The sequence below is a fragment of the Crotalus tigris genome, unplaced genomic scaffold (genome assembly GCF_016545835.1).
Source record: "Crotalus tigris isolate CLP2741 ecotype Arizona unplaced genomic scaffold, ASM1654583v1 scf7180000017569.284425, whole genome shotgun sequence".
Classification (NCBI taxonomy): domain Eukaryota; kingdom Metazoa; phylum Chordata; class Lepidosauria; order Squamata; family Viperidae; genus Crotalus; species Crotalus tigris.
In genome coordinates this window covers 124265-151001 of record NW_024096480.1, presented here as the reverse complement: position 1 = coordinate 151001, position 26737 = coordinate 124265, and the positions used below count along the sequence as shown (strand labels likewise).

Below are 26737 nucleotides of genomic sequence, written 5' to 3'. Positions count from 1 at the left end.
CATGGGGTCGCGATGGTCGGACACGACTTCGCAATTAATAACAACAACAATATTCTGCAAGAGGTGATACAAATAGCAAACAAGTTTCATAATACACTTTCCTTTGAATCTGTAATCCTATAGTTAAAAGAGGCAAGAGGTTTACATGATCTGAAGAGAAATTAGACTATGCAATCTTATCATCTTTACTTGGCATTAGCTGATAAAATTCTGAATTATGACATAAAAAGATGATAGAAGTAGATAGATAGACATACAGACATAATGTAGGCTGTTATATATTTGATGTGAACAAGAGTAATAATTTATTTTACAGCTTTGTTAGAAACATTATTAGCTGCAACAACTTGCTATACTTCAGAGGAAAGTGTGATTACAATAGTGACTGGAAATTTAGATATTTATTAAAAATACTACACAATACTATAACACAAAAACACATCTATTGCACATTATTTCTCAGCTAACAATGTATGTTGTGCTAGAAATATTTTATTGCAAAAAGGAAACGATTGGTTTTCCTCATTTCATGGCAGACAAAACTTGATTTCTAAACACAGAAAGGACAGTAGTGAATAAAAAAAAGAGTAATGCTGATGAACTTCAAACCTATTTGGAAGTTAAAACTTCAGGCCCCTCTAATGTTGAATTCCAGAAGCATGTGAGGATATATAGTCCTTCTGAAATACTTGGAAGCATTACCTTCTTAAGAAAATCTCCTATACTGAGATTGAACCTTATATTAATGGAGTAGCTAACAACGCCATTTATCAGCTCAGTAGTTCATAAAGTACAACTTTATCTAAAGAAAACAGATCTTGCACTTCACCTTGATTAAAAATAGTGTAACGCCTCTGATTACATTCATCCTAATTATATCTAGAGATCTGAGCAGAATGACTTAAATGGTGCTTTTCAACTTGAAGGTTCTATGTTTCTGTTACAAACTGCTCTATACCTTTGCTAGCCAGCTTGGTCTAGTGCAAGGGTAGGCAACCATGGCTCTTTTATGACTCATGGATTTCAACTCCCAGAATTCCTGAGTGAGCATAGCTAAAAGAGCCAAGGTTGCCTACCCCTGGTCTAGTGGTTAACACGCCAGGCTAAAAAGTCAAGAGACCATGCCTTAGCCATGAAATCCAAGTGGGTGACAAGTTGGCCAGTCACTCTCTGTCAGCCCAACTCATCTTATAGGGCTGTTATTGTGGGGAAAATGTGAGGAGAAAGGAGTATTAGGTATGCTCACTGCATTGAGTTATTTGTAAAAATAATAAAGATGGGAAACACATAGATAAACTTAGTTTGGAAATTTTAGGCAGTGGGTACTACCTAATTCAGTGGTGGCGAACCTATGGCACGGGTGCCAGAGGTGGCACTCAGAGCCCTCTCTGTGGGCACATGCGCCGTTGCCCCAGTCCTAGGGCTTCAGCTGGGTTTTATAAAACCTTTTCACTTTAGGCCTCTACCGCCATGAGCAAAAAAAAAAAAGGTTGAATCAATCAGTCAATTTCAACTTCTTGCAGGAAAAAAAAAGATCTTGCAAAGTTGGAATTGATTGATTGAACTTTTTAGTCCCACCCAGTCTGTCGTTACCACTGCAGCCACGCCCACCCAGTGGGCCATGCCCACCCAATGGGCCACGCCCACTCAGCACCTGACGATGCATAAATGGGTTTTGGGTTGCACTCGGTCTCTAAAAGGTTCGCCATCACTGACCTAATTGCTTCCAGAGATCATTTAACAGGATTTATATCAACTGCATTCACTACTAATTCATATGGACATTCTTATAAGAATGGGATCTGGAGAAAGTTAACCCTATTCAACCTGACTGGTGAGCAGATGAATACAAAGAAAGTGTTCTCATGGATCCAGAGCCTTTGAGTGGCTTGAGGTGAAAATAAGTGCCTTGAACCACATCTGGAAGCCAGCAATAATTGGAGCTCCTAAAGAAATAGAACCTGAGTATATTGGGACATATTTATCACTGTCTAGGCCACCCCATTTTATATCAGCTGTAGCTCTGAAGGCCAGCCCCAGATAGAGTGCAATACAGTAATATTTTAGAGAAATTGTTCCTTTATTCCTAAATAATTAGGGCATCATATTAATAGGCTGTGCTGCCTCCAGATCTTTTAAGAGACAGAATCCATACATATTTTTGTTATTTCCTGTATCTGACCACTCTTTATCATAGAGATAGGTAGGTAAACCTTTATTATTATGGTTTTTGACCAACATGTGTACACATACATAAAATATCTAAAATATACATTAAAGATGGGAATTAAAGTAAGTTGTGAGTTAAAGAGAAAGAAAAGAAGGGAAGAAAAAAAGAGTTCATCCCAAAGGAAGTGAAATCTTTATGCCACATAAGTTTTACTACATTCTAAATATTCTCACTACAGAGCTTGTACCCATATCTTTAAGAATTTTGGAGCATGTCGTAGAGTGACAAAAGTTTCTCATGTACAAATGCCACAATTTCCTATTGGAATGCTGAGTTCTCAATGAATAACTGAGAACCTTTCCCACTTATTTTCCCCACAGATGTCCCTGTAAAATTACATCCCCAGAAGGTCATGTGCACTTGAGGGAAAGATGAGTTTGTAATTAAGTATTAAATATTTTCGCTAGTCTGAACTTGCCTGCCATGGTATATGAACTGGCTCTTATTATTTTAATGGAATGCATTTACTAGCCCCCTTTTTCCTGGACAAAGTTTGTAGAGGACAGTTAAAATAGTTGGAAATGTTTCTCATTCCCCACCCCCATCCCAAGTATTTACACACATTTAGATATTATTATGTGAATAGAAATGACTGCAAATGAAATTATCTCTAATTCTTCAGGATTAAATTATGACTCTCTCATAAGAACATAACATTTTCAGATGTAGAACAGTTAACAGAATGGTTGGACTATTTCTATCATAAGAAAAGATATAGGATTAGCTAAGCAGGATGTAAAACAAAAATCTTGGGGATGAAAACTCATAGATGACTACACAGCAGTGTCACAATGGTATAGAAGGGGATCTCCTTTTTCACATTACAGGTAGTCCTTGACTTACAACAGTTTACTTAGTTACTGTTCAAAGTTATAACAGTACTGAAAAGAGTGACTTATGATCATTTTTCACACTTACAGCATCTCCATGGTCATGTGATCAAAATCAGACACTTGGCAACTGACTTATATTTATGATGATTGCAGTGTCCTAGGGTCACGTGATCACCTTTTGTGACTTTCTGCCAAGCAAAGTCAACAGGGAAGGCAGATTCACTTAACGCCCGTGTTACTATCTTATCAATTGCAGTGATTCACTTAACAACCGTGACAAGAAAAATCACAAAATGGAGCAAAATTCACTTAATAACTGCCTCACTTAGCAACAGAAACTTTGGGCTCAATTGTCATCATAAGTTGAAAACTACCTGTATAGGAAACCACATTATGACAAATGTAAATGGAAGCAGTGAGAGTTCGAGGGCCTTACCCTTCTCCCAACCTATTTGTCTTTCTTTGAATATCATAGAAGCATAGAAAGACCACTACACTGTAGGATACGCATAAAAATGTTGTAGTTGTGGTAAGGAGGCGATTGGCAGGACATTAATTTCATGAACTCTTACTAAACATTGACTTGAATCCCTACTTTTAGCAAGTAGCTACATGGCTGATGCAAAGAGGCTTTTCAATCAGTTGCTATGACAGGAATAGAAGGTCTGCTATATTAACTTGCTTTGGGCTCTCTGATGGAGGAGAATGCATTCATTTACTTGCTTGCCTAAAAACACATTCGTAGCACTGTTGCCCAGAAAGGCAAAATAATCCCCCAAACCCAATATTAACAGCATTAATCACCGGGACAGCAATGTTATATTAGAGTCTTTAATATCTATTACTGATAAGTCTATTAATAAATAAATTATCTCACAAAAGCCACAATCTAATGTCACAAGCAGCAAAAAAGGCCAGAGATGGTTTGCAATGTTTCTTGTTAGGTGACAGTCTTTCATTAAAGATGAGATTTCTTTTTAGTAATTCTCTTTTAGCTCTATGGATTTAAAACTGTTGTAGCGATTCCCTTTCCAGAAATAGGTTTATCTGTGAATAAATCTCAGTTTTCCCAGTTCCCCTTGTACCTGAAATTATTCACTTAAAGCTCTCTTAGAATCAAATGATTTTTGTTCTTCTTGCCTTTATTTTATGCTTCTGTCTCCTGCTAAGAAGCAGGATGCACTTCAGATGCATTCATTTTCAACCTACAACACACAGTCTTTTGCTGCTATTCACAGCAGTTGTGAAAAAATTTCTGGTCTTTTTGAATGGGCATGAATCCCCCCCCCACTTATTCATGTCATCCTGAAATATAATAACTATTGTCCTGACTTACGTGAATGAACAGAAGGTACTGAAAACAGTATTTGGGGCCAGTGATGGGATTCAAATATGTGAACAACCGGTTCTCTGTGTGGATGCCACTTCCGGAAGTCCATTCTGGGCTTGGGCAACAAAAAATTAGCTACCAGTTCTGCCGAACTGGTGCGAACTGGCTGAATCCCACCACTGTTTGGGGCTTAGGAAGGTTTTTTTTTTTAACTGTTGGGAATATATGCCAAGCACATTTGTTTATTAGAAGTTACAACAGCACTGAAAAAGTGAACTTTGACTGGTTTTCACATTTAACGACCGTTGCAACATTCCCCACAGTCCCATGAACAACAGTCAGGTGCTTGGCAACTGGAATGTATTTATTTATTTATATTTATATATAATGTTTCTAAATTACATTGTCCCGGGGTCACGTAATCACCATTTGTAACCTTCCCAGCTGACTTCCGATAAGCAAAGTCTATTGAGGGGGGGGAGAGCCAGATTCACTTAACAACTGCAGTCATTTGCTTAACAAGTCTGGCAAAAAACGTTGCGAAATGTGGCAAAATTCACTTAACAACTGCCTTGCTTAGCAATTGAAATTTGGGGAGTACCTGTAATATATGAATTAGCAGCACTTGGTATAATAACAAATGAACTAAAAAGATTTGGGTGGGTTTTTTTTAAAATAATCTGATTAGCTCATATATGCCAAGTAATATGACCAAATCTAAAAAGGACTGATCATGGGAACAGGATAATAAACATGTAACCATACTAGATACAATTACTGTGAAAAAGGCGGGTCTGTGAATAACTTTCCATCTCCTAGTTTCTTCTTTAATTCAGCACAGATCACAGAGGTTATTGAACTGAATCTATACATACTTGTACTAACAGATGGTAAGACAAATGCCTCCATATTATTCTTCTCCTCATATTCCCTAGCAGCTGGCATTGAGAGGCGTACTGCCTTTGATATTGGAGATAATATATAGCCATTATGATTAGTAGGCAATGATGGCACCAGCTTCATTGGAACGAATAACTTATGTGCTTCGTTGCATACATGCTGCCTTTCAGTATATACTGGCAAAAACTCTGATGATGTTATGGTGCTAGAAATCTTTGTGATCTTTTTATTCTACTTCCTTTCTTGATTGAGACAAATTAGACACAATCCTTTTATTCTCCCTCTCAATAGTCAAGCAATAAACATATGCTGCGCAGCAATTTTGTTGGAGTAAGAAAAGGACAATGGTTAGTCATGTCAAATAAGCTGAAAAGCAGGATAAGACCTGCTATTTTTCCTTTATGTTAAATGACAACCATGACACTCACTCTGAAGGTTTATAACAAACAATGCTCCACATTCATTCTAATTCTAATTCAGTGCCTTCAGCATCTCTGATGATAGCTAAGAGGCAAGAACAGTACAATGTCTGTATTTTTTTAAAAAGCGACCCCCATTTGCAAAGAACAATGATCCAGGGATTATAGAATTTCTGTGGAGAGTGATGGTGAGGTAATCACCTGGAACTTATTCTTCTGCATGATACACAAGGCATCAATAAAGGCAACAAAGATGGAGAAGATGAAAGAAACCAAAAATATTGATATATGTGCATTTCAGGACTCAAGCAATACAAATCAAAGAATTACAAGAGCTTCAAGCATTGATCCAGTGAAGGTACAAGAGTGCAATGCAAAGGGAGAATTAGTGTTCAGTGAGACATGATAGTGCACACGTGAATTTTGCTATTGGTGTTATCAGTTTATATAAAGTCTGAAAACGGCCAGCTTTTAGGTAATTCACAAGTCCTTGTAAAGAAGTTATAATGTTTTGTATGGTTCATCTCCAGATGCTCCAGCTGGGTTTCTGGGAACTGGTACAACATACAGTGTATTGGAGGTATCAGGTTGGAGAAGATTGATGGAGAGGGTTTGCATATCACCTGGTTATATTGTGAGTCTCTTTGTTAAATAAAATCTTCATATAAGGAGTGATATAGTAATGAATACTCTGTGCCTTACTGTCACTGTTTAGTCTTTCTCAACCTTGCCAACTTGAAGACATGTGGACTTGGGAACTGAAGTCCACACATCTTCAAGTTGCTGAGGTTTAGAAGCACTGATCTAGTTAAAACTCCCTTTTTACAACCCCATAATCCCTTAATTTGGTGTAGAATCGGGGCAACTGGATGGAGTTGAACGTTTGCTGGCCAGATGCCCTTCCTGACACCACACAAGAAGTTCATAACATTTTTCTTTGTGCCTTAGGAGAGAGAAACATCTGCTGCTACCTAAGATTGAACTCTCAACCTTCCGAGTCACAGGTGAGATCTTCACCACTAGGTCACCATCTAGCTACCACTTTAATATAGTTGTGAGCCTATATCAACAATGCTTGACCTTTTATTCATCTATTTCATTCAGGGACATTCATCCTATTTTTTTTTTTTTAAAAAACCTGTGCTTGGGGAAGGGAGATGAAACAAATGACTGGCATGAATTAATTCTGGATCAGTCATTTACTATAGTTGGAATTCAGCTGCTTCAGCTGCTGGGAATAAATTTAGCTTCTGTATTTGAGAGTCCTGTTTCTTAAAAGTGCTGGGTAGGTGATTGCCAGGTATCCTTATCACAGCTGCATTAAGAGTTTGGAAGCAGGCAAAATTGAATAAAAAGAAATGTAATGGTTTGTGGATTGTGACCTGCCTATTCATCTTTTATACAGTATATGTTTTTCCAGTAGTACATAAATCAGATTATTGATAGCTGTCATGGCTATATAGAGGTACCAAGTTATTTTATCTGTATAGAAAGTAATTTGACCACTGTACCACTTTTCTCCTTGTTGACATTCTGTGATATCTGGAGGCCATACTCAATCATTACTGACCAAAAAAAAAAAAAAGACCTTTCTAACTCCCCCCCCCCAAAAAAAAACCCAGTCACAAAAATAAGAGTTTTAATTCCATGAGCCAATGCTCTTCTAAAAATTCAGATTTACTTGAAGTATAACTGTTTTCTGCTATTCAGTGACATCTATGCAACTGCATAGTTCTTAATTACTTCAGGATTTGAAATATCACCAGCCAGAATGCACAATTCAAGCAAGGTACCTCTGAGTTTACATTAGAACTAAATGTCAGAATTTACCTTAATTCCTTGAAGGGGTCTGCCCTGACATTAGGAGTTTCTATAGATTTGGGGAACACTGTGCCTTCTGCTCCTGAAACCACAAAACAGAACACAAGGCATAGCTGTTATAAACTGTTAGCAGAGGAAGGGTATTCAAATCATACACACATATTTTACAGTTGTCATAACTCCCTTCCAGAACATACATACTACAATCCCCAAAAATCCAGAACCAGGATAATGAATATTTTTGCAGTCCTATATAATATAAAAAATAATTTCCTTTTTACAGTACTAGGGAGGAAAAGAGGACATGAGTCTTCAATTTCTTTCAGTTTTTAATTTTTTTCATCTTAAATTTGCTCTCAGGTTTGCAATTTTTTTAAACATATATATTTTAAGTATCTTGAAAGTACAATTCTCACCCTGATGTTTACCTTACTCTGAAGAATAAGAGGTGGGGAATGACTGGGGAAAGAGAAATATCCACTTTTGCAGACAGTATTTGTATCTTGGTATCCTTCCAAATTCTGAATCACTAATGAAGAGTTAACATTAGACTTGGAATGCTTTGGAAATATTCTGCTTTGATCTGGACAATTCCTAAATCTGTCAAAATGTGCCTAATTTGGTTTGGGATTTGGAATTCATTCACTAATGAAGGAGTTTTATTTTTGATAGACATGTGCATGTACACAATCTGTTTTTAAAAATTGTATAAACAAAATATATTTCCTTTTCCAATCTCTTTTTTTACCTAAAATTACTCCAACTGCTATTAATAACCCACACCCAAATTCACAGTGGGTTTATTTGTGAAAGAAATAGTACAGATCAAAATTTCTCCCCAATCTCCTTCCCACCAGCAGGTATTCCAGTCACTCCATTGTGTTCTTCTTCCCACATACAATATAGGCTCGGGCCATTTTCCCTCCCCTCATGATCTTCAGGAGAACACCATTGGAGCCTCCTCCTCCTTCTTCTCCCTCCTCCTTCTTAGATGACCCTTGGAACTTTCTGTCACTGTGTTGTGGGTAGAGAGAAAACAAAGGGAGTTGCAGAGCATGAGGAAAACTGTACCCACACGCTCCATTTTGACATGTCCCCAAGGGCCCCCTCCCTCTAGTGAGGAACAGGTCTCACCAGCCAGCCCTACCTTGCCAGCAATATTGCAATATTGTGAAAAATTCATAGTATTTGCATCAATGGAATTTCCTTAGATATTCTAGAGTCAGATAACACATAGAAAAGGTCTTCTCTTTTGTATGAAATATTTTAAGGTATTTTAGAAGAAACCCAAGTCAGAATTCCTGCTAATGAATTTGAATAGAGTCATTCAAGAGCAACTCTATGCAATAATAATATATCAAAAAGATTACTGGTGCATGAATAATTGCAGCCAAGATATCTGTGTTTGGAAACAGCTGCTGTTGGTGAACTAGTTGAAGGTAGTACAAGGTATTATCTATTAACAAAACCATCTTAGCTGCAATGGCTAGATCAGTGATGGCGAACCTTTTAGAGACCGAGTGCCCAAACTGCAACCCAAAACCCACTTATGTATCATCAGGTGCTGGGTGGGCATGGCCCATTTGGTGGGTGTGGCCTATTGGGTGGGCCTGGCTGCAGTGGTAACAGCAGACTGGGTGGGACTAAAAACTTCAATCAATTCCAACCTTTGGGATCTTGAAGTTGAAATTGATTGATTGATTGAACCTTTTTTTTTTTTTTTTTTGCACAAGGTGGCAGAGCCTAAAGTGAAAAGGTTTTATAAAACCATGCTGAAGGCGTAGGACTGGGGCGATGGTGTGCATGCCCACAGAGAGGGCTCTGCGTGCCACCTGTGGCACGCATGCCATAGTTTCGCCACAATGGGACTAGATGAATGACATCATAGGTTTAAAAAAGTTGAAAACTGATTTCCTGGAACAAAAAACACAACACTGTCTCTGCTCATGCTGCTTTTATTATTGTGGAGAATCACAGAGTTGACCTTAAAAAAGAAATGTGATAATTCTAAAACATAATTTAAGGCTGTCTGAGGAATTCTGGGAGCTGAAGTCCACAAGTCTTAAAGTTGTCCAGGTTGCAGATTCCTGATTTAAGGCCAGGAAAACTGGGGAACATAAGAAAAAGTTAGCTTTTCAAGACTGATGTCAGCTCTTAGAGCTACACCAAATCAGGAAACAGACTCCACAAGAAATACTTGATAGATATGAGTCATAGAATCTGAATCTTGAAAGCCTGATGCTGTATTCCCTTTCTCCCTTCTCTTGTATCAAAGGAAGTTAAAGTGGAACAGTTTAAGTTTAAACTTTATTAATATTCTCTTTCCCTGGCCTTAAATTTTGTTTTGCTAACCATCACATACTCTTCTAAAGTCATGTCTGTGATTCTCTACCATTACTGTTCATCAGTTCATTAAATCATCTAGACTGTGATCCAATTGCACTGATGCCAATACAACTGACGTTTTTTGCTCCAAACTTCCATTTTATCACAAAAGGCCTGTAAAAGTTAGTGTGACCTCTAGAGACCGCAAATTGTTTTCTGTATAATTGTCATTTAGTATTATCTGGAGAATCTCAGCCCCCAAACAGTAGGCTTATCCAAATCTTGTATCAATTGGTATCATGCTATGCAATTTAAAGATAATAGGAGACAGGACAGAGCTTTGTAAGATCTGATAATTTAATTACCAGAGCCTATTGTATTTATTTATTTCAAGTAATCCAATGTTTATTGTTTTTTAAATTACTCCATCTGTATAATTAACACAAATAGCATGTGTTAATAGCATAACATTGAAATTCCAGTCTCAAAATTGCACTTTCAACCTGATTACGTCTATTCAATTGCAATACCTACCAAATCCAAATAGAGCTTATTTCCCAGTAAAGGAATAGAAGCTACCTCAAATGTCACAACATGTTTAAAAAAAATTTCATAAATACCCAGAAATAAAACATATTGTGTAAAAAGGCAAACTAATTATTACAATTCCAACTGCTTTATCGTTCACAATTAAATGCAATCTAAGAATCTTCATGATGGATAGAGCCTTCAGGAAATTTAACTTCAGCTGTGATCAAATGGAAAACTGAAGTTACGGTAGCACCTCTAGAGGTTTCTGAAGAAGAGGAACCAGCTCTAAAAAAGAATGAATATATTTGAAAAGCAGAAGAATCAAAGAAATGAAGACTATATTGGGAAATAAAAAGTTCACAAAGAGATTGAGGAGATCAGAATAAAGTGTCTAAAAAGAAATTATGGCAGTAGAAGGAAAACGGACAGAAAGGGACTGTGCGTGCGTGCCCAGGATGGCATCAAAGAGCAAAACTGATTGAAGAACTGAAGAACACATACATGTTAAATGTTCTTATTCATAAACATACGTAGTAAGATAAAATCTTGAGGGAATTCTATCAACCACATCCTAAGTGGTTGAACTGCAAATTCATAAATTAAATTTTCTGAAACTGATTCTGCAGGAATAAGCAGCACCCACATCAGAGAAACTTTATTTAAGTATCTTAAGAAGATCAGGATTATTTATGTTATCTTGTTTTGTCATGTCATGTCATTTTTAGGCCAGTAAAATAAAACTGAGCAGAGCAAAGCACTGGCCCCCACAATCACCCTGGTCCTGGGGAGAGGGGGATCATGCCACACAATAGGAGGGCTTCCTGGGTCCCACAGTATGAGAGTCTTTAATAAAAGGGGCTTGGGACACACTTGTTCTGCTGGGCCAAAGCGGATGGGCAGAGAGAATGAGAAATAAGGTTCCATGACTCAGGGATTCTTTAGCAGCTATGCAGGCCATAAGATATTCAATATAGATTTTATTTTTTAGCTAGATATCTGTAAACTATAAAAGAAAACAAGAAAACATTTCATTATCACTCTTCCATCTTTACCGAGCACAAAGCAAACACCGTCAGATTGTTGATAAATCAATATCTCTTATTTCTTTTGCTATTAGAAACATTTTTCACTATATTGTGAACAAGGGGGAAAAGTAACCCTATCGTTTGTTTTTAAAGTATTGCTTTAAGCTAAGCAATTGATTTTGTGGTTCACAATTCTATGTTCCCAGTAAAATATAGAAAGCAAGTAGCAACCAACCTGTGTATTTTATCCTTATTCTAAATGGCAATAAATTATTCTTTTATTATTTATAAAAGAATTTTATTACAACCTCACTATACTAAATCTTTCTTTTAATGCTATATTATATATCAGCAACAAATGTTCATAAATACTTTGAGTGGGAAATCCATAAAGCTATTTCACCTTTATTTTAAGTTCCATTTAATGCTTCTCTAAAATGATTGCATCAATGATGAGTCCATCTGCTGGCTTTCTGCCCAACAGCCTAATTCCACACACTCAGTCAGGAATTTATAAAGCATGTGACACTACTATCTGTCTAAAGGGTTTTGAGTTACTGTAATGATTTGGCCAATGCTCCCCCCCCCAGTCCTATATTGGTGTGTAATGGGAAAGCTAATCTGCAAAACAAACAACGACTCCTCCCAGCCCATTCTCATATAAACTTAGTTACTATAGTTACAATGAGCAAATTGCTTCTGTGAAAGGCACATGTTATATGAAGAGAAAACTTCATATAACATGTTAGTTAATAGTTATGCTACTAAATACCATAACTATTGTATAACTTTCTGTCAGCCTTGTGAGGTCAGATAAGATCAGATAAGAAGCATACCTTCACTGTAAAGCCACATTAACAGAATCTTGCAAGATTCTGAAAGTACATGTTTCCTTCCATTGCCTTTACTTTCCAGGGAACCAGGAAGGTCCTAATTTGCCATGCCATTGTTCTTTCTGCAGGCTCAGCTGCCTCTTACTTGTTGCCTGATGGGTGGCTCTTCCTCCTGTCTTCCTCCTATCTCACATATCATTATATCTGGATCTGCCATTTCACTTCTAAAAGCTGATTTGCAAATGTCAGGCGTCTGTTTCTTTTGACGAAGCTCATTGGTTACATGCAGATTTAAACTGTCTTTTATCCCGCAGTCTAGTTTTTTTTTCTCCTACTTGCAATATTTGATGTTAAATGTTCAGAAGATAAAGAAATATCTATGGGAATATCTACCCTAAGATCTTGTACTGTATCTCTGTATGTATATTTAGAAATCTTTACTGAGGCTGCCTCCATCTCACTCCCTGCTTTATGAAGCTACTTCACCATGTACCATCTTGGAATGAAATAAATTCATTGTTAAGGAAATACAATTTTTGAAGTAGTTTAAAAAACTAATTCAATCCACATCATTAAGAACCTATCCATCACTGATCCTATTTTTATGCTTTTACCATACATATAATGTAAATGTTCCATTCCCATTGTGTCTGACTTTTGTTTCTTCTGATTTACCCGAATATCATTTTCCTGTAACAAACTGGACCAAAGTATCATCGTGCAGTCATTTTCACTTCCTTCGAAAAACATTCATTCCTTGGAACAGATAACATATTAAGTCAACTTATTACCCTTTTATCAGCATTGTCACATTTTAAAATTTCTTCTCCCATTTCCTTAGTTATTAGTAATATTCTACCAAGAAGCACACTTTAATCAACTTGCATTTCCAAGATATATTATGATATTTTTCTTTTATTTATAAAAAATAACAGAATAACAGAGTTGGAATGACCTTGGAAGTCTTCAGACAAATGGTTGTTCAATTTCTTCTTAAAAACTTCCAGTGATGGGGCATTCACAACTTCTGGAGACAAGTCATACCAGTGATTAATTGTTCTAACTGTCAGAAAATTTCTCCTTAGTTCTAGGTTGGTTTTCTCCTTGATTAGTTTCCATCCATTGCTTCTTTTCCTGCCTTTCAGGTGCTTTGGAGAATAGCTTGATTCCCTCTTCTTTGTGGCAACCCCTGAGATATTGGAATACAGCTATCATGTCTCCCCTCATCCTTCTCTTCATTAGACTAGACATACCCAATTCCTGCAACCATTCTTTATATGTTTTAGCCTGCAGTCCCTTAATCATCTTTGCTGCTCTTCTCTGTACTCTTTCTAGACTCTCAACATTTTTTTTTAATTTCATGAAAACCAAAACTGGATGCAATATTCCAAGTGTGGTCTTACCAAGGCACTATAAAGTAGTATTAACACTTCCCATGATTCCTTTGTTAATGCAGCCTAGGACTGTGTTGTTTTTTTTGGCAGCTGCAACCCATTGCTGTTTCATATTTAAGTGATTGACCAGTAGGACTCTAAGATCCCTCTGGCAGTTATGTGTTGCCCAATGAGAAGAATGATCTCGAGTCTTATCATGGACACATAAGCAATTTTAGAAGATAATAGCTAGTATTCTAAAGTTTGCCTTTAAAAACAATTTAAAGGAAAGGTGGGTTGATCGTGGCTTTTTGACTTCTGCTAAGTGGGTATTTTATACTGTCCACAGCAACCATGACAACAGCCATTTTGTGACTTATCTGCTCTTTGTGATTTGATAAAACCTGGCGGCTTCCAGATGTATTGCTTTACAACTTTTAGAATGACAGGAATTATAATCTGACATATCAAGATAAGCCAGTTCCCTGCAAAATTAAATTTAACAGTGAGAAACTAAGCACTAGCTCTCAGTTTTCATTGTAACAGTGTTTAAGAGAGAAGGGACTGGACTGGACTAATTTCATTTGGATAGAAATTAGCTGGGAGGCTTATACTGAAAAGTAATTTGGAAGTTTGTTTTGATCAAAGGAATATAAATCAAAAGTGGTGTTAGCTGAGACTACTTTTAATATTCTGTATGTTCCTTATTGGATTGCCCATTCAATTACTGCTAGAACATTGACTGTCCTTCATTTGTTGAGATACATTTGTCAGAAAACTAATAATATTGAAGCAAGTCAGGGCAAGGATCACTGTCTCTGTTGCAATATTAGCAAGCTACAGAGCAGGCAGGTTATGATTATGAACACCATTTACTTATTATTGTAAATCTATATGTGGAAGTGCTTGTGAAGAGGCAAAGAGATAAAGACATCCTGTTTTTGAAGTTGCTTTGGACTATTTTTTTTTCACACTTTGTCCTGCTTTTGGTGCCTGAGGACAAATTTATTCATTCAGCTACTGCTTGTCCTACTGTGGTACTGATTAAATGAGAAACAGACTGGAAGACAAAGCAGAGCCTTTGAAATTAATGTCAAAACTTCTCCTACCACCCGCCTTAATAAGTTTAAAAACATATTATTTGCAATTATGCAGTGCAATTCTTATAAATATCTGCTTTTGAATTGATCCCGATGCATTTAGTCATGTGATAAGCTCAATGAAATCAATGGGAATTAAGTTAATGATTTCACTTAGACTGGATCCAATTCTTTTAATTCCATTTTAATGGTATGTGTTGCCCAATGAGAAGTTCCACCCAGTGCACTGAGCAGTGAGGATACTTTCAGATTCATTATATTGGATCTGTTTTGAAGATTCCTTTGCAATGTTTACTTTTATGAAAAAAATCTCAAAAATCTAAACTACTGGAATATTGGACAATCACTGTTTTTCAAAGTACACAGAAATAAATGTCACTGCCATGGGGACTCCTGAGTATAGGAATCCTACAGTCTTCAGGGAGGCTTCTTCCACATAAACCTAGAAACTGACAAGAAAAATACTAAAAAAAATAACTGCTGCTGTGGATAGTTCTTATTACAACCTCTTCTAGTTTAGTGACTGAATTCTGTTCCCATGACTTTGTTGTTAAGTGAAATAGTTAAGTGAACATGTGACACAGAGAGAGGCATGTTGTGAAGATCACTGGCTGCTGTCATCTCAGATGAAGTTATCTTATTCAATGTCCTGTTTCTGACCCATTTCCCCCCTTTTTTGTCCCCTTCCAGGGCAGACAATATTGCTTAAATAAGCCTTCTTCTCCTGAGCTACTGTTCTCCATAGCACAGCCCTTTCATAAAAAGTGCTAACTGTAAGTTAACAACCTCACCTCTATGAACTTAATTACTGTATATTCCGGCGTATAGGGTGACCCAGTGTATAAGACGACCACCGAGTTCGATGCCAGGTCGCAAGACGATCGATGCCGAGTCGCAAGACGATCGATGCCGAGTCGCATGCCTAGAAAGTCGTCTTATACACCAGAAACTATTGGTATTTCCGGTGTATAAGATGATCGATGCCGAGTTGCATGCCTACCTTATTTCCGGCGTATAAGATGACTCGGCGTATAAGACGACCTCCGAGTTTGGAGGCTGTTTCGATGCTCTCAAAAGTCGTCTTATACGCTGGAATATATGGTAGTTGATTAGAACTCTTCAATCTGTTTGCATTGCTTCCTGAAATTGACTGGGCCTCAATCAGTTTCACACTGATTGCTTTTGTTGTCAAGTGCATGAAATTGGGTTGTAAATGCATATACTAGTGCTGGAATGATTTTTTAAATTATTTATTATTGTTGTACAGGGAGCCCTCGAGTTACAAGTGTAATGAAGCCTGCCCATTCAACTCATAACTCGAAAACTTGTAGAGTGAATCTTGTACCTCAAATGAGATCACTCCCTTGCTTGCTTGCACATGGCTCATTAACTGCACATGAGGTATCTCAGGGTGGGGAAGGCCATAGAGGGCCTGGGGTGGAACAAGCTCCCAAGGCCTCCCCGACCCACTAAGATACCTCATGTTTCCCCCTCCCTTCCTGCTGTGCCGGATTCACCTGGAAAAGATCTGCCTCCTCTCTTGCTGTGGTTCCTGCTGCTGTCTGGATCTGAGCTTGGTAGATGCTTCTGCGGTCCAATGCAGGCCTTTTCCAAGCTGTTGCTACCCAGATCTGAGGCCAGAAAATGCTTGCACCCTCCCGTATCCTGATATGGGCTCCGGAGGCCTGTTCCAGGCTGCTGCCACCCAAAACGGGCTACCAAAGGGCTATGTAAGTTTCCTCAGATCCAGGCACCAGTGGCCTGAAAAAAGCCTCCAGAGCCTGGATTGGGCCACAGGGGGGGCATAGAAGCATTCTGTGGCCTCAGATCCAAGTGGCAGTGGCCTGGAAAAGGCCTCCAGAGCCTGGATCTAGCCTCAAGAGGCATGTGGAAGCATCCCCCAGCTTCGCTTCTATTCTCTATTGCAGAGAACAGGGCCTAAAGTACCATGAGATCACATGAGATCAGTAGTATGACATCTCGCCCCATAGATCTTGTGTAATCTTGCATTACTTTAGTTCTCCATTCTCTGTGAATGCACCGAAGGCCTGGAGCAGCCAAGAAAGTGGAGGATCTTGATCTTTGCAGGGTGAGTATTGAAGGACTAGGGAGACCCAGGGTGGGGGTGGGGAGAGAGACAATAACCAGGGTAAATGTTGCAGAGCCACTGCAGTCACTCATAAAGGCAAACAACTACCATGGTGCTGCAATATTTGTAATTTCAGGACTTGCTCCTAAGTAATAGGGGGTGTTCATTACGTAACTTCGAATGAGTGTGAAGTAACTCAGGGATTGCCTGTATTTGTAAATGGCTGTTAACCAAGGTAGTTGTTAAATGAGAAGTGTTTGTATAGATAAATGCATGATTTGCTCTCGTACTGCCAATTTATCGCTTTCTCTAGGAGCTACATCATCTTCTACCACTTCATCTTCTGCCAAACAGACCAAATAAAAGAGGAGGTAGAGTTGCTCTCTATATAAGAAATAACTACATCTCTACAGAAATAGAGCACAACAATGATGAAAACTGTCCTGAATGCATATGGGTCAATATAAAAAAAGGGGGGGGAATGACATTGCCATAGGTGTATACTATAGGCCACCCAACCAAACACAGGAAATAGATGAACTTTTTGCTAGTCAGCTAACTGAGGTATGTAGGAAGCACATCACAATAGTAATGGGGGACTTTAACTACCCTGACATCAACTGGGAGACAAACTCTGCACCAAGTGGAAGATCAAACAGATTCCTGACAAACCTAGCAGACAACTTTGTCTCCCAAAAAGTAGAGAAGGGAACTAGGGGATTAGCCATTTTGGATCTAATTCTCACTAACTGAGATGAAATGATAGAAGGTGTTGAAGCCATAGGAACCTTGGGAGGAAGTGATCATGCAATATTGGAATTCAACATTATGAAAGCACAAGCAATAGAACACAGTCAAACTAGAGTCTTGGACTTCAAGAGAGCTAATTTCAATAAACTTAGAGAGGGTTTGGGAAGGATTCCATGGATGAGAATCCTCCAGGGGAAAACAACTCAAGAGGCTTGGGAAATTTTGAAAAATGAGATAATAAAGACCCAGTCTAGCACAATACCAACAAAGAGGAAAAATAACAGCTCTCAAAAGAAACCAGCATGACTGCATAAAGAATTATCTGATCAATTAAAAGATAAAAAGGACAAGTATAGAAAGTGGAGAGAGGGACACATAACTAAGTCAGAATATCAGCAAATAGCCTGAACCTGCAAAGATGAAGTGAGGAAAGCCAAGGCTCAAAATGAACTAAGGTTTGCAACCAAAGTCAAAAATAACAAAAAAAGCTTCTTTCAACATGTAAAAAACAAGAAAAAAGTGAAGGAAACGATTGGTCCATTAGTAGGTGAAAGTGGCAAGAAGGTGACAAGCAACAGGGAGAAAGCAGAACTATTTAACTCGTTTTTCGCATCTGTCTTTACACAAAGGGAAAAAACAGACCAACCTATCAAAAATAGTGCCATAAAAAACAAAATAGAAATACAAGTAAACATAGGCAAGAAAATGGTAAGTGAACACCTGTCCAGCCTAGACGAGTTCAAATCACCAGGATCAGATGGATTCTTACAGAACTGGCAGAAGTGATCTCAGAACCACTGAACTATATTTTTCAAAGATCCTGGAGCACTGGGGAACTACCAGAGGACTGGAAAAGAGCTGATGTAGTTCCCATCTTCAAAAAAGGAAAAAAAAGGACCCAGAAAATTACAGACCTATCAGCCTGACCTCAATACCTGGGAAGATTCTGGAAAAGATAATCAAACAACGAATCAGCGAACACCTACAGGCAAACAAAGTCATTACTAAAAGCCAACATGGGTTTGTCAAAAACAGATCATGCCAGACAAATCTTATTGCATTCTTTGACCAAGTGACAAAATTAGTGGACCAGAGGAATTCTGTGGATATAATTTATTTGGACTTCAGTAAGGCATTTGACAAAGTAGATCACAACCTACTACTTGAGAAGATAGAAAAATGCAGGTTAGACAGCATCACCACCAGATGGATCCGTAGCTGGCTGACCGACCGTACTCAGCACGTGGTCCTCAATGGAGCCGCATCTACATGGAGGGAAGTATGTAGTGGGGTGCCCCAGGGCTCTGTTCTGGGCCCAGTGCTCTTCAACATCTTCATCAACGATCTGGATGAGGGCATAGATGGGGAACTCATCAAATTTGCAGACGACACCAAGCTGGCAGGAATAGCCAACACTCCAGAAGACAGGCTTAGGATACAGGAGGATCTGGACAGACTTGAACACTGGGCGCTATCTAACAAAATGAAATTCAATGGTGAAAAAAGTAAGGTTCTACATTTAGGCAAGAAAAACCAAATGTACAGGTGTAGTATAGGGGGTACCTTGCTCAATAGTAGTAACTGTGAGAGGGATCTTGGAGTCCTAGTGGACAATCATTTAAATATGAGCCAGCAGTGTGTTGCAGCTGCCAAGAAAAGCCAACACAGTACTAGGCTGCATTAACAGAGGGATAAAATCAAGATCCGTGAAGTATTAATACCACTTTACAATGCCTTGGTAAGGCCACACTTGGAATACTGCATCCAGTTTTGGTCACTACGATGTAAAAAAGATGTTGAGACTCTAGAAACAGTACAGAGAAGAGCAACAAAGATGATTAGGGGACTGGAGGCTAAAACATATAAGGAACGGTTGCTGGAACTGGGTATGTCTAGTCTAATGAAGAGAAGGACGAGTGGGTACATGATAGCAGTGTTCCAATATTTCAGGGGCTGCCACAAAGAAGAGGGAGTCAAGTTATTTTCCAAAGCACCTGAAAGGCAGGAAAAGAAGCAATGGATGGAAACTAATCAAGGAGAAAACCAACCTAGAACTAAGGAGAAATTTTCTGACAGTTAGAACAATTAATCACTGGTATGACTTGTCTCCAGAAGTTGTGAATGCCCCATCACTGGAAGTTTTTAAGAAGAAACTGGACAGCCATTTGTCCTGAAATGGTATAGGGTTTTCTGCCTGAGCATGGGGTTGGACTAAATGACCTCCAAGGTCCCTTCCAACTTTTTATTATTATTATTTCCTTATAAGGCAAATAGGGAAGGGAGAAGTAAATGGAAGCACAATTAAGAGCTAAGGGACACAAAGGCAACATATCTATGACATTCAGAAGAATTTTTAGTTATTATATCTGTTGATTGTTTTAAAAAATTGGACTCTGCTGCTACTTGTTGGTAGCATACCAATTGTCCTGAAACTATGCTTATTCTGTCCAATTCCATATTGTAAGATGATCTATTTGCAAGATGGGATAATGAAATAACATTCAACATTCAGCTTGGTTGAGATACTTCATTTTTTCAGTTTTATCCAAAACAATTGTGTTCAGAAGTGCACCACCTTGAAATAGTGTACGAATCTACCTTGTACCCTTCTTGCACTTGTTCTTTTTGTTTGTATGTAGCATGGAGATTGGTTTATACAAGATATTTCAAAATTGTGACTATGTTTCCTTTTTGCAGATGGATTTTCATAACTGAGATGAGCAAAAATGTAAATAGCATAAGCATAGAAAACAAGCATTCTTTAGGTACGGCTTTTCACTTCAAACAGGAAACCAAGTAAGTAGATTTCTTGATCTTGAACAATAAAACTTACATTAAATCCTGACTATACTTTTATATAAATAACAAATGCACAGGGTAGTTATTAGTTGCTTGATGTGCATGATAAATATCCATGGAGATGTGTTGCTACCCCCCCCCACACACACATACCTTTTCTCTCACCTAAGTATGCATTACAAAACCTTGGTGAGAATCCCTGAGATGCAAAGCCCTGAGACAATAAGGAAAATTTATACAAAGATGGAATTATTAAACCATCATATTCACCTTCCAAACTAAGCCAAAAAGCACCAAAAGGCAAGGCAGATTATTTCTTCTTCACCTTCTAGAAAGAATGCCAGCTCCTGGGGATGTAAGGCTGCACAAAGAAGCAGCTTTTGGAAATCAGCGGAAAGAATGCTATTAGCTTAAAAGCCATCAGCTTTAATTCTATGAACACTTATAAGAAACAAGCCCTACAGAATTATATTACATATGAGATATTCTGGTCACTACATTTTTAAATAAATCCTGTAAATATATTGATAAAGACATTTTACAAATAAGAATGGTAAGGTTAACTGCACAAATTATGAACCTGCATGTCTGTGGTTCTTGATGTACTTAACTATCACATTTTGAAAAATATCAAATACGAGTTTTTACCCAAGTTGTCAGGCGAGGGGAGAGTTACCATCTCTTTGCTGAATCTTCAGCCCCCCTGCTGATTTAATCAGGCAGGAGGATGCTGAGCTCACAGTTGTAAGAGATAATTAGGATTTCCTTGTTGGAGGAGTAAGCTTCCCTTTGCCTAAAGGTGGTGAAATCTTTATTAAGTAAACCTTTCCTTCATGTGAAAGAGTTGGGTGGGGGCCTTGCCCTATGGAAGCTGTTGATTATCCGAACCCAATTTAATTAAGCTGTTACATGGGATATAGGATTGTGGCTGCTTCATGGATTTTCTGTGATGGGAACTGGATGCAATGAAAGGGAGCATAGCCATTTTAGTACTTTTGAAGCTTCAATATCTGCATGAATCTATATAAATTCCAGAGTTAGATACCATCAGCATGTTAATGACACCCAGATCTAACCAATCCTTGCCACTGAATTCCATGAAAGTATTTAATTTCCTTGACAATTTCCTTACTACAATAGTAGAGTGGATAACCAAAAGACAGAAGGAAACCTAACTTAATAAACAATTGTTGATAAAAGAGGTAAGCAAGTGAGGTAGGAAGAAGGAAACTTAAGGAAGACTATAGTGCCAGGAGTGCTAAGATCTCATTTCCTTCACTAGCTGGTTGTAAACCTGTTTACTGATCTTTCTTTTACTTATTCTTTTTCTTTTTTGGTTGAAATCTGCCTTGAGCTGATTCCTTTGGAAGTTTGTCTAATCTCTACCTTCCTCTAGACAGAAAGGTAGGCTATAAGTAAAATTTTAATTATAAATCATAATTATCCACAAGTGTATTTTATTTTTATTTTTACTATATTGTAAACATAAAGTGCTTGATTAAACTCAAAATAACCAATTTCACTTTAAACTAAGTTAGCTGACCAATATATAATTAATTTAATTAAAATGATTATATGGCTGCCTATCTCATAACCCTGGCTCTGGGTGATGTACACAACTTAAAACAATTACATCATAAAACCCATGATGGTCAAGGTTAAAACTCCAAATTGCTAACTCCAAATTCAACCTTAATAGCAGAGCTTGTCTAATTTTCTGGCCTAAATGCCTTGGGGACCAGCAAAGTGTCCAAAACCTTGTGAAAGTGAGATGGAGCTGTGCAGTTCTCCAGAGGGATGTTCATCCAGAAAACAGATTTGCCAGAGAAGCCATGACCCCTGGTTTCAGCAAGATTATACTATTTGATAAGGGGAGCCCAAAGCATCCTTTCTCTGCAATTCTGATAGGCTGAGCAGAAATAATGGAAGCGGGGATGTGGTCCTATAAGTAGCATTGGCCTATGCCATGTAGGGCTTTATAGGGGATGACCAGTATCTTGAATCACAGCTAGAATACAAATGTGAATTGTAGCTCACAGAGCAATGGTGTTATATGAGCATAATGAGAAACACTTAAAACAGCCTTTGGGATAGGGGTCCAAAATGCAGTTGGCCAAACTCACAGTTCCAAGGACTCCTACACTGTGTTTTAGGACTTGGTGTGTTCAAACTCCAGGTGAATCTAAATTACTTAATCTGACAAATATCTAGAATAGTCCTTATAGTAGTCCTGCAGGTGTTTCCACCCAAGAAGTTCTGGAGGTATGATTCCACCTGGGAGGGACTAGGATACCCTGAAGAGAGCCAAATGCCTTTATGAAGATGGTAGATGCTTTTTCTAGTTATTATTCCAGCTAAAAAGCAGAATTTGGGGTTATCTCCCCTGAAAGTGCTGCTGTATATGACAACTGATTATGAGGTATTGATAAATAATATACCATTAACTTATTTAAACTAAAACCAGTAGCACACATTACAACTGATAATAGCAAAAATATTAATTCAAGGTGAATTAAAAGAAATAGTGATTCTTCTCTGTCATGAATCTAATAAGAATTTCATTGATGACATTTCAGTTGCTCTTCGTTTTTATCTGTTCTTTATTGTACATATTACCCAGAGAATACCTTTTATTGACTAGTATAAAGTATAATGAAGAAATCAATAATGGGAGAGAATTCTCTATTTTTTCCTCATCATTTTGTAAACATATATCCATTCATGTAAATATGCCCACACATACATATAATTTTTCATATACATGCATAAAACTCACTAAATTATTTAATCTGGCCTAATTTCTATTAATTTCCAGATACCATGGTTCAACAATCAGGGACTGGCTCAAGATTACTTTATACATTCTTCTAGAAGAGGCTCTCTAAGCTCTTTCTATTGTGGCATTCATAATTTATCTCCTCCCGGCCTCACAGCTAGAACTAGCAATGGCAGGAGATGCAGTATGGGCAGAACTGAAGTGAGATTCCATTCAATTTCTTTCGGAATAGAAAGAAGCATGAATAGAAACCTTTTTATATATTTGTTATAAGTCTATAGATTCATTGACCATTTCTCTGAAGATCACCGACATCTACATCAACATTTTTTTCTATCCCACCTACTTCTTTTCTTGATTTCTTTCCTGATTTAGGTGATATCAGCCCTTGAAGATAAGTTCAAGAAAAAGAAACAGCAGCAATTCCAGAAATGTACTTTATTGTAGGAACGGAGAATTTTGAAGGCCTGTCCCACTTTCTCTTTGTTGCAAGTAAAGCAAAATGGGTTTTTTTCTTCTTATTTTTTATTTTTATTTATTATTAAATTTATGCCTCTTTCTTTCCCAGAACTCGGTACTTCTGAAAGTCTTCCATTAACAGTTTGGTCCTATCCTAAGGTCAATTTTATCTTTCTTCAAACACAGAAAAAAGAAATGCAAATATCACACTGGTCATTTTTCAATTATGTATTTAACAGGTTTATCGGGGTGTTGGAGATCAATGGTGGGAACATAGACGATAAGTTTGATTTGTTTTCCTGACCAATAAGAAAACACTAAAGGCAGAACCACATTTTTCTATTACTATTTTTTATAAAAGAACTAGTGGAAGTTTTGGAGAAAATGAGAGAATACTTACTAAATTAAGAGTTCTGATACATTTAGTGTGACTGCACTGTTAATAAGAAGATTCAGTCTGGTTAATACCTGGCTAAAAATATTATCCGAATATGATGACTATCCTTGGATACTCTCCATATACCTCTTTTGACTTAAATTTTTATCATTGGTTTGAAAGAAACCAATTTTTACCTAACTCCAGAAAAACAAAATCTGTTCAGATGAGGTTTGAAATGGATGTTTATGTATAATTAAATGGTGCAGGCTATTTTATGTATGTCCAAATGCCCAATAAACACACACACACACACACACACACACACACACACACACACACACACTAATCCAATGTTTTTGTATAAAACATGAGTTATATTTTTAAATCTATAGGCTATTTGCTAATAAACAGGGAAATATTCTAAAATCAGTTATGTTTGGCACCAACATGTATCTCCTGCTTTTGACATTCAAACCTCTAACTACTAGACTTCTAGTCTCATAGTAGCTAGAAACTATTAGTAGAAACAATTCCATTGTTTCCTATGTAGAATACCAGCAGCTACTGTCATCTTATTAATTTGTATCTCATGATGGCTGAGATATGTATGGATTCTCAAATATGGATTGATAGTGAATAAAAAGTTTCACTGTTGACATAAGATATATTTACCACATTTTAACAATCTCTTTTACCCAGTGCATAATAGTCTTCTCTTAATCCATAAGACAGAACATCAGTCATCTCAAAGACAAGGATGGGCAAGATAATTTCAATAAATTTTATTATTCAGGGTATAATGGTGCAACATTAGAGCCTCAAATAAGTGCTGAAAATTGTATTTATTCCAAATCAGCCTGCAATTTCTAAAAATTGTCCACACTGATTTGATTCCAACTAGTATTTTGTCTTTTTAGTGGAGTATAATTATTTTTAATCATCTTTCATTAAATGTATTAGTTAGTTGCACTATACAAGCAACTCAAAGCCAATTTGTATTTCCATCTCCTTATTATGTAGGTGTAGGTTTTGATATAATGCACAATCCTGTCCAGTAGATGATGTGAAAGTTGGAAGGCTAGAATATATATAAAAAAATGTATTGATTCTGTAACATCTCTGAGAACAGTTTATTCCTCTTCTAGCCCCCCTCCCAGGACTTGACCACTATTGTTCAGCATGAATTAGACACAAGGAATGCTGTAAGGAGTCCAATGACAGGAAAGTGATTTTTTCCCCTTTCTTTTGAGTTTACCAGAATCTTAAAAGTGGGAGAACAATATTTCACTTCTTTTCCAGGAATTATTAGGAAGTAGATTCCTCCTATAAGATAACATGAGATATCTCCTTTGGCAATCAAACTCATTAGCAACTGCAAGTATCCAATTGTGCAAGTTATTCAAATATCCCATTTTCTCCATGACAGGGGAAAAAAACAGTTGCTCTCTTCAAAAAAAGTATTTTCTCCCTAGCTTCTGAGAAGAAAAGCAATAATTCCAGGTGTGTATTGCTAACTAGCCCTAATCCATTTTATCTCTATACATTTGACATGCATATAAAAAAGCTGTAGTGAATCTGCAAAACAGCACAGGTTAATCTTTCTGCAAAAGAATTAAAAGGTTAGGAAGATGGACAATCTTCTATTGCCATAGAATATTAAATAGGGCAATGTAAAATCTAACTACTACAAGTTCACTTCCAAAATGCTAATAGCCCTTTTGGCCTGGGGCTTACCATAGTGGCAATGGCCTGTCAATAACATATTTCACAACAGTTTGGATATTGTGTAGCTCTTTAAAAATATCAGAATCCCACTTTTCTTTCTACCAACAAACAAATAACAGAATAAAGACTTGGAAGTGACCTTGGTGGTCTTCTAGTCCTGCTCAGGCAGGAAACCCTCTACCATTTCAGACAAATGATTTTCCAATCTCTTCTTAAAAACTTCTAGTATTGGAGCATTCACAACTTCTGGAGGCAGGTTGTTTCATTGATGAATTATTCTAACTGTCAGGAAATTTCTCCTCAGTTCCAGGTTGTTTCTTTCCATGACTAGTTTCCATCCATTGCTTTATGTCCTGCCTTCAGGTGCTTTGGAGAATAGCTTGACTTCCTCTTCTTTGTGGCAACCTCTGAGATATTGGAACACTGCTATCATGTCACCCCTAGTCCTTCTTTTCATTAAACTAGACATATCCAATTCCAGCAACCATTGTTTATATGTTTTAGCCTCTAGTTCCCTAATCATCTTTGCTGGTCTTCTCTGCACTTTTTCTAGTATCTCAACATCTTTGTTACATCATGGCAACCAAAACTGGATGCAGTATTCCAGGTATGGTCGTATCAAGGCATTATAAAGTTCCAAGGCATTAATCATTCAGGATCAATGGATCAGAAAATAATTGATGGAACAAATAAATTTTGGTTTTACTGCACTAGTTCTAGATAAAGTCTCACTGTTTGAAGTGAGATTTGCTTAATATAGAATTGATGTTCAGTAAGAAGCAACACCAGATTCTTCAGCTATGAGATTTATTACGCCAGATTGGACAAACATCACAATAATCAAACTTCAACCTTTCTCAATGTGCATATTTATTCTTCTCATCAGGGTTCCAATGTCATTATGCTTGAAATCAATGATTACTGCATGTCAGTTGTTGTTATTGTTGTCCTATAGGCTAATTTGATTGCAGTTTCTTTTCTTAAAGTAATTTAAATTAGAAGGAGTTTTTTTTATCTTTCATTAAAATGCTTTTGTGCAG

At 37.4% G+C, this 26737-nt stretch overlaps 1 protein-coding gene across 4 annotated transcripts in view; it reads right to left on the bottom strand.

Annotated features, from left to right (window-relative positions):
• SGCD (sarcoglycan delta) overlaps positions 1-26737 on the bottom strand; it is a 193142-nt gene that overhangs the window by 57995 nt on the left and 108410 nt on the right. For all 4 annotated transcript variants that reach the window (XM_039355086.1, XM_039355067.1, XM_039355075.1 and 1 more), the window contains one exon: positions 7543-7615. In XM_039355086.1, the coding sequence (XP_039211020.1) occupies positions 7543-7615 (73 nt within the window). The remainder of the gene's footprint in view (positions 1-7542; positions 7616-26737) is intronic.